The sequence below is a fragment of the Myotis lucifugus genome, unplaced genomic scaffold (genome assembly GCF_000147115.1).
Source record: "Myotis lucifugus unplaced genomic scaffold, Myoluc2.0 scaffold_175, whole genome shotgun sequence".
NCBI lineage: Eukaryota > Metazoa > Chordata > Mammalia > Chiroptera > Vespertilionidae > Myotis > Myotis lucifugus.
The window spans coordinates 54,499-63,367 of NW_005871223.1; the positions used below are offsets into that span (position 1 = coordinate 54,499).

The 8,869-nt window shown below is 44.3% G+C and overlaps 1 protein-coding gene and 1 pseudogene across 1 annotated transcript in view; both read right to left on the reverse strand.

Annotated features, from left to right (window-relative positions):
• The window catches only part of ERICH6 (glutamate rich 6), an 86,637-nt gene that overhangs the window by 19,401 nt on the left and 58,367 nt on the right, over positions 1 to 8,869 (reverse strand). The window contains exons 11-12 of the mRNA XM_006096325.1: positions 8,508 to 8,593; positions 832 to 987 (exon numbers count right to left, since the gene is read on the reverse strand). Of these exons, the coding sequence (XP_006096387.1) occupies positions 832 to 987; positions 8,508 to 8,593 (242 nt within the window). The remainder of the gene's footprint in view (positions 1 to 831; positions 988 to 8,507; positions 8,594 to 8,869) is intronic.
• LOC102425785 lies at positions 4,711 to 5,913 on the reverse strand (annotated as a pseudogene).

Genomic DNA, 8,869 nt, shown 5'->3' on the forward strand with positions numbered 1-8,869 from the left:
TGTGGTCTTACCCAATGACAAAGAGACAGAATTGCCAGAAGGATGAGGCCCAGAAATCAGGATTTTAAAAAGATTCCCAGGTGATTCTAATGTGCAGCCAAGGTTGAGAACCACTGCTCTAGACAGACCATCTGAGTTCATATTCCATATCCCTAATGTAATTTATATAGATTTTTAAATAACATTGACATTGTATACTTAATATTTTCTTTTCATTTATAGAAAGGATATGATGAAAAAAATAAAAAAACAAAATGAAAATAACATTAAAAAAGAAAAAGATATTAAAAGAAGAAAAAAGAAAGAAGCAAACAAAAAGAATATGATGAGCTTTGTTTTACAAAGTTGCCTAGGATTTTTCCAGAGAAGTATATGGAAAGGCATAAATCAAATAGTTCTATGAGTTGAACATTACTATCTAAAGACCATTAACTTAAATAAATTTTCTTAAAGCCATTTTTATCATTTAAAAGAAAAAAATAAAACTTCTAGTTATTAGATGAATAAGTTCTGGGGTCTAATGTATAGCATAGTAATTATATTGAATAATGCTATGTTATATATTTAAAAGTTGGTAACAAAGTATGTCTTCGGTGTTCTCAACACACACAAAAAAGGTAATTAGGTGGAATGATGCATGTGTTAACTAATGATATGGTGGTAATCATTTTGAAATTTTTAAGTACAGCAAACCAATAAGGTTGTACACCTTTAACTTACACAATGTTGTATGTCAATTATATCTCAATAAAGTTGGAAAAAATAAAAGGAAAAATAAAATTTCACAAACCCAGAAAGCACAATGGCAGCAGGAGGAAACTAGAAGCCTACCAGACATTTCCATTGGGATGATAGCAGGAACTTCGGCCAGAAGAGTCCAGCACTGCCAGGATGGCAGGGTTAGTGGGTATGTCTTCTTGGACTATACAAGTGAAACCATGGGTCTTGTTGGGCACTCGGATGATGGCTAGGTTTCCAGATGGGTAGCTGAGATCAGATAAGGTCATTGCTCTAATGGTCCCTGGCTATACTGTGAATAAATTCAATTTATGAGAAAGACCTTTAAAATGGAAAGCATTCCCAAAACAGGAGATACTGTTTTCATTTAAAAATGTTATGCTTTTTATGTGAATCAAATCTATATATATATAAAAGCCTAAGCGACCTTTACGACAGAACAACCCAAATGACCAGAACGACCAGAATGACTGGTCACTATGATATGTACTGGCGACCAGGGGGCAGACGCTCAATGCAGGAGCTGCCCCCAGCCTGCAGGCCCCGAACACCAATGGGGCCTGCCAGCCAACCTCCTGGTACCTCCCCCTGGGCCAGCAGGCCCCCAGTCACGGGATTTGGGCCAGGCCTCTGGGTGGTGATGGGGAATCAGGGGTGGGTGGTGGTGGACACGGTCCCTTTCCCAGGGGGGCAGAGGGCCAGCTCCTTCCTTGGGGCTGGCAGCCAACCTCCCACATCCCTCTCCCTGACCCTCCTTGTCGGGGTTCTTGTTCCAGCATTAAGAAGAGTTCAGGGGGAGAAACCAAGATGGCGGCATAGGTAAACACCGGAAATTGCTGCCTTACACAAACACTTCAAAAATACAACTAAAAGACAAAACGGACATCATCCAGAACCACAGGAAGGCTGGCTGAGTGGAAATTCTACAACTAGAAGGAAAGAGAAAAGCACACTGAGACTCAGAGGAGGTGCAGAAGTAAAGTGCAGAGGTACGGAGGTGCACGTGGAAAGGGCTGGCAACTGAGGACGCGGTTGTCTTTTGCAATCGGGAGGGAGTCTCAAGCTCCCGACTGCTCTGAACTCCAGTTCCGGGCGAGTCTCTGGGGACCCAGACTCATACGAGGAGAAACTGAACTGTCTGGCATCGGTCAGAACTCGAGGGCAGCTTTCTCTCAGAGGTGTTTGCAGTGATTACTGGGACACTGAGATGCGGGGCCTCTTAAGGTAGGGCTGAGCGGCAGCCATAGCTGCTTGCTTCGCCCTGTTGATCCCCTGAGACCCCACCCCACCGAAGCTGTGCCCAGAGACTTTTGCATATGAAAGACCTGGCCCTTTGCAATCTGAATTTTACCTAACAAACTGCAGCTGGGTCAGAGAGACCTAGAACTTCCAAAAGAAGGCCCAAGACCCCACAGCAGCTTGCATTGCTTCACAGCTGGGCCTCATCTGGGCACCTCCAAACCCCAAACAAAGAAGATGAATCTGCAGATCTCTCTATAGCTCCTGCTGGGTAGCCTCAGGCAGAGGCTAAATTAGCACCTCCTTAGAGATCCAAGAGCCAGTGTACCCAGTGATCAGAGTGGGACCATCCAGATTACAACTCCTCAGATCCATAAGGGACACACTCAGGGGGCAGACTCAGTGAGCACTAAAGCCCCACTGAAGCAAGTCTTGCCCCAGAAGGGTGTCTCCAGCACAGAAGTTCTCCCACCGTAGACACAGCTGATTCTCACAGCCAATTGGCCTGGAGGTCAATTCCTCCCAGTGATACCTACAACAATCAAGGCTTAACTACAACAAGACTGTGCACAAAGCCCACAAAGGGGTGCACCAAGAGTGTCCACCTCAGGTAATTGGGGAGGCTGAGCCAATGGGCCCTATAGGACACCTAGCACAGAAAGCCACTCTATCAACACAGGGAGACATAAAAAAAATACAGAGACAAAGAAACAAATCACAAATGACAGAAATGGAGGAAAGCAAACTACTGGATATAGAGTTCAAAACCACAGTTATAAGGTTTTTAAAGAATTTTCTAGAAACCACCAATAAATGTAGTGAGACCCTCAAGAAATCTAGTGAGACCCTCGAGGTTATGAAAAAGGACCAACTAGAAATTAAGCATACACTGACTGAAATAAAGAATATTATACAGAGATCCAACAGCAGACTAGAGGATCACAAGAATCAAGTCAAAGATTTGAAATACAAAGAAGCAAAAAACACCCAACCAGAAAAGCAAAATGAAAAAAGAATCCAAAAATACGAAGATAGTATAAGGAGCCTCTGGGACAGCTTCAAGCGCACAAACATCTGAATTATAAGGGTGCCAGAAGAAGAGAGAGAGAGCAAGATATTGAAAACGTATTTGAAGAAATAATGACAGAAAACTTCCCCTACCTGGTGAAAGAAATAGACTTCCAAGTCCAGGAAGTGCAGAGAACCCCAAACAAAAGCAATCCAAGAGGACCACACCAAGACACATCATAATTAAAATGCCAAGAGCAAAAGACAAAGAGAGAATCTTAAAAGCAGCAAGAGAAAGACAGTCAGTTACCTACAAGGGAGTACCCATATGACTGTCAGCTGATTTCTCAACAGAAACTTTGCAGGCCAGAAGGGAGTGGCAAGAAATATTCAAAGTGATGAATGCCAAGAACCTACAACCAAGATTACTTTATCCAGCAAAGCTATCATTCAGAATTGAAGGTCAGATAAAGAGCTTCACAGATAAGGAAAAGCTAAAGGAGTTCATCACCACCAAACCAGTATTATATGAAATGCTGAAAGGTATCCTTTAAGAAGAGGAAGAAGAAGAAAAAGGTAAAGATAAAAATTATGAACAACAAATACACATCTATCAACAAGTGAATCTAAAAATCAAGTGAATAAATAATATGATGAACAGAATAAACTGGTGATTATAATAGAATCAGGGGCATAGAAAGGGAGTGGACTGACTATTCTCAGGGGGGAAAGGGGTGTGGGGGGTGCGGGAAGAGACTGGACAAAAATCGTACACCTATGGATGAGGACATTGTGTGTGTGGGGGGGTAAGGGCAGAGGATGGGGTGGGAACTGGGTGGAGGGGAGCTATGGGGGGAAAAAGAGGAACAACTGTAATAATCTGAACAATGAAGATTTAATTTTAAAAAAAAGAGAAGAGTTCAGCAATCTGGAGAAGGCTGTGCGTAAATTAAATAGGAGTCCAGAAATGAAGCATAATTTTGAAAGGCATTTGGGGGTCAGAGGAGCCTAGTTTAAAGGAAACTAAGATCTAAGATCTCCTCCTCTCAGACCCCATGCTTTTTATTAATACAAATTGTCCTGAGATGAGGCAGAGATATACACTTCAAAGTGTCAGGTTTTCGCATACAGAGGCATTGTCAGAATGGAAGAATTAGCCTATGGCTGTTCAGGTGTTTGGTCAGTAGGAGGCAATAACATGTAGATTCAGATGCCCTGAGCTGTCTGGCAGCCAAAAATCATTTTAATGTATTCTATTCAGGTTTGGGGAAATGCCTTTAGCCATTCCCAGATTCAGCCCTGCTGTCATGCTGGAATTGGTTTCCAGCACCTCTCTCCCTCCCCTCCCCGCAAGGCCCTGATCAGCCCTCTGTGGTGGCTGTTGGTTCCTCCCCCCAGCCAAAGTCCTGGTCCCTCCCTGGGGTTGGCAGGTCCTGATCACCCCATCAGGCAGGCCCCGGGCTGTGACGGGAACAGGGTGTGAGTGGCAGGGGATATGGGTGGCGAGGGGAACCTAATCAGTCCTGATAGCTGGCCAGGCCTAGGGACCCCACCCGTGCATGTGTTTCATGCACTGGGCCTCTAGTATATTTAAAAGACACAAAAAAACCTCAACATAATACTAGAAAATAGAATCTGGCATCACATAAAAAGGATTATGTACCACGACAAAATGGAGTTTTCCCTGAAATGCAAGGTTGGTTTAATATTTGAAAATCAATTAATGAAATGTACAATATTGACATAATAAAGAGCAAATAATAAAACCCAATAATGAGTATTTTCCCTTTAAGATCAGGAACTAAAATATCTACTCTCCCCACGTCTACTCAACATTGCACTGGAGGGATTTTTTTGTTTTTGTTTTTTGCAGAACAAGGCTTCAGTTGGCAAAAGAAGCTGGAAGAGGTTGGGAAGAAACAAGCAATTGCAAATATAAAATCGCGGAGACACTGGAGGGTGGACAGGTCACGTCCAGGAAGGATGTGATTCTGTGGAATTCGCTGAAGGATGGGGCGGGGCGGGGCCCAGCGGGCTCAGATGGCCTCCACATAGTTGGCCGGCAGCATCCCCGTGTCACCAGTGCGCTCCACGGTCCCGTACATCCAGCTGTCACCGATCTGCTGCACACTGACGATGATGTCCTCATCCTGGAAGGAGACCTCATCCTCGTCTAAGGCGCTGTTGTCTCAGAGGGCGCGGTACCGCTTCCCGCCTCACCTGGGGCGCTGCGATGTGTGGAGACTAGGGCTGCAGGCTCCTTGTAGCCACCAAAGGATGGGGCCACCTGCTGCTGCTGGGGCTGCTGGTAAACTGTGGCGCTGGTCGGGATGTGATGAGGCTGCTGCTCCTGGGGTCTCCGGGAGCTGGCGCTGTCCTGGACATCTCGCTGGGGCTCCAAGCCCTCACCCCCACTGGGGCCCATGCGGCTCTTCTCAAACTTCGTGGTATTTTATATTACTGATCCGGTCCTGGGTCTTCTTGATACTCTGGAGTTCGGGTGTGTCTGCCACCACGCTGAAGCCCTTGCCCTTGTTCTTCTCGAACTCCTCCTTGTAGCACACCTGACTCTGGAGCTCGCTCTGTTGTTTGAGGCGGAGATTTTCAGGGGTGTCAGCCACCATGGTGAAGGACTGCTTGGGCTAGTGTGCGTTGCAGTAGGACTTCTTGTAGCCCCTGTAGTTCCTTATGTTGAGTGTCATCTTGCAGGTCTCGCAATGGAAGCATGCTTTATGCCAGAACTTATCCAGACAGTTCACCTTCTCCGTGGGGTACACCACCTTGCTGCACCGGGCGCAATTGGAATTCATGGCTCCGGGAAAGGCTGGGTCGGGGACGCCAGGGCTCGTGCGCGCTCTCCCTCCCCGGAGCTAGCTGGCGGGAGACGGGCCGCGGCTGTAAATACACAGGCGGCGGCGATTGCTGCCGGAGCCAGCGAACTGGCCTCCGCCTCCGCCCTCTTTCCCGGAACAAACACAGCGGGAAGGAGGGGCCGCACCGGGGCAGGGGGGGGGGGGGGGGGGGCGGGTTCCGGGGGGGGGGGTGGGGGCGTGTCTAGGTGAGTCCTGAGGGCTCCTGGGGCCCGGGTGCTCCCAGGCTGGAGGCGCCCTGGAGAGACGCTGGCTGTGCCCAGAGCCCTTCCCGCGCTGAAGGCGCCTCGGAGCCGGTGTGGCGGAACATCTGGGGCAGCCGGGCTGCGGGAGGTGGGCAAACCTCTCGCCTCCGTCGAGGGTGGGGTTGGAACACTCCTGAACCGACTCACCACATTCCGGGACTTTCTTTTGTACCCATCGCTACTTGGCATGAACCTACGGACGGAATGGGTACCCCTTGTCCTACACCTACATTAGCCTCCCTTCCCCCTCATATCCTTTCCCACTTTTGTGGGTGCACTGGAGGTTTTAGGGAAATTTTATCGAAGAGAAGAAATGAAAGGCGTTTAAATTGGTAATGGAAGATATAAAATGATCCCTATATTCAGAAGACCTGTTCTTACATAGAGAAAATCCTAAAGAATCTACAGAACAATATAGTAGAACTATTGAGTTCAACAGGGTTGTTGGCTACAAGATTAATATATAAAAATAAATTGTATTATTCTATTCCATTCTAGCAGTGAACATTCTGAAAGTGAAATTAAGAAAATAATTCCAGCCAGTGTGACTCAGTGGTTGAAAGTGGATCTATGAACCAGGAGGTTATGGTTTGATTCCTGGTCAGGGCACATGCCTGGGTTACAGGATGATCCCCAGTAAGGGGCTTGCAGGAGACAGCCCATCAATGATTCTCTCTCATCATTGATGTTTTTTTTTTCTCTCTCTCCCTCTCCATTCCTCTCTAAAATCAATAAATATATATTTTAAAAATTCAATTTATAATAGCACCAAAAGGAATCAAATATACTGAGGATAATTCACTAACTGTTGATACTTACTCCTATCTAAACTGACCAGAAGTCCAGAGATGATGTAAATACAAGATTGATACTGAATCATTTTGAAAACCAGCCACAGTCTTTACGAGTTAGCAATTAAAGGCAGGGCATGAAGTGATAATTAATAATAAAAGTTGGGGAAGTTATTTTAAATTTATTGGTACAATTAAAATAAAACCTACACTCTTTCTCATAGGGTCTAAGGAATTAAAACTTTATTGCACTTTCTATGCCACAAAAGTCATTTTTCTGGTTTATTATTGAGCTTTGACTAAACATTTAGGAAACTATACTAAAAACGACTTTCTCCTACAAAGTGAGGCCCTGATTCACCAAAATTCCTCCACATTTCATAGGGCTTTTTTGTTGGTTTGTTTTTGCTTTCCTCAAGATACGAAATAGCCTCTATTTCAAAATACCAAAGGGCCCGGCCATCAGGCAGAAGTTCAGGTGACCAACAACTTACTATTCCATAAAATGAATATTGAATTTTTGTATTAAAAAATAACATGGTGCTCATGGATGTGTAAGCTGCTACACATTTTCTTGGGGGCAAAATCTATCAAAGCTTTAAAATGTCCATAAGTTCTTACCCAGAATTTGTACCACTAGGTATTTAATTCAAGAAAATAAGTGATAAGTATGAAAGGAAATATGCACAAAGCTGTTCAGTTAGGTACTGTATATAATAGCAAAAAATTGTGAAACCACCTTTGTTTGGTAATAGGGGACAGGTTAAATGAATTATAGTACATTCTATAATGAAATACCATGTGGTTATAAAATGGTGTTAAAATTCTATATTTATTGCACTTTATATACTCATAACATTATCTATTGTATAATATATGGGAAGGGGGCAAGTTATAAAATATGAAATATAGTGGAAGAACTGATTTTTTAAAAAGTATATGCCCATAGGGAAAAATAAGAAATGAAAAATGAAAAGATGTTAACAGCTTTTCTTTGGTTGGTAGAATTTGGGGGTAATATCTGTTTTAAAAATATTTTTCTATGTACTTTTTCTTTACCTATCTTTTTGTAAAGAAATAAAGCTACTAAAAGTAACTTGTTGCTATGCCCCAACCCAGTGGTCGGCAAACCACGGCTCGCGAGCCACATGCGGCTCTTTGGCCCCTTGAGTGTGGCTCTTTCACAAAATACCACGTGCGGGCAAGCAAATAAAGTGCGACTGAAACTTCGTGGCCTATGCGCAGAAGTCGGTATTTTGTGGAAGAGCCACACTCAAGGGGCCAAAGAGCCATGGCTCACGAGCCGCAGTTTGCCGAGCCGCAGTTTGCCGACCACTGCCCTAACCGGTTTGGCTCAGTGGATAGAGCGTCAGCCTGGGGACTCAAGGGTCCCAGGTTCGATTCTGGTCAAGAGCATGTACCTTGGTTGCAGGCACATCCCCAGTAGGGAGTGTGCAGGAGGCAGCTGATCGATGTTTCTCTCTCATCGATGTTTCTAACTCTCTATCCTTCTCCCTTCCTCTTTGTAAAAAAATCAATAAAATATATTAAAATAAAAATAAAAATCATCATTCTCCCCTTAAAAAAAAAAAGTAACTTGTTACTAGAAAGGATACAATATTTGCGTTGTCCCATCTGGAAATGAAGTTAGAAACTTGCTCCCATGTTTATAGTGCTTCTCCATGAGCTCATTCCTCACGATCTATAAACCACAGGAGATAAAAGGACACTTAACTATTAATTGATTCACATGGAATGCACTTAAGTGTGACATCCTTTGCTTGCTAGACAATGATACAAACCATTTCTTAATTTAACTTTTTGGCCCTGCATCTGACAAAACACTAGTGGAGTATGGGAAGATGAAGAGAGAAATATGGAGAGGGGGAAAGAAATACAGGGAGCTCTTACTTTATCTCTAAGTTTAACTCTTTTATAGGTAACTAGAGGCCCGGGGCACAAAAATTTGTGCACGGGG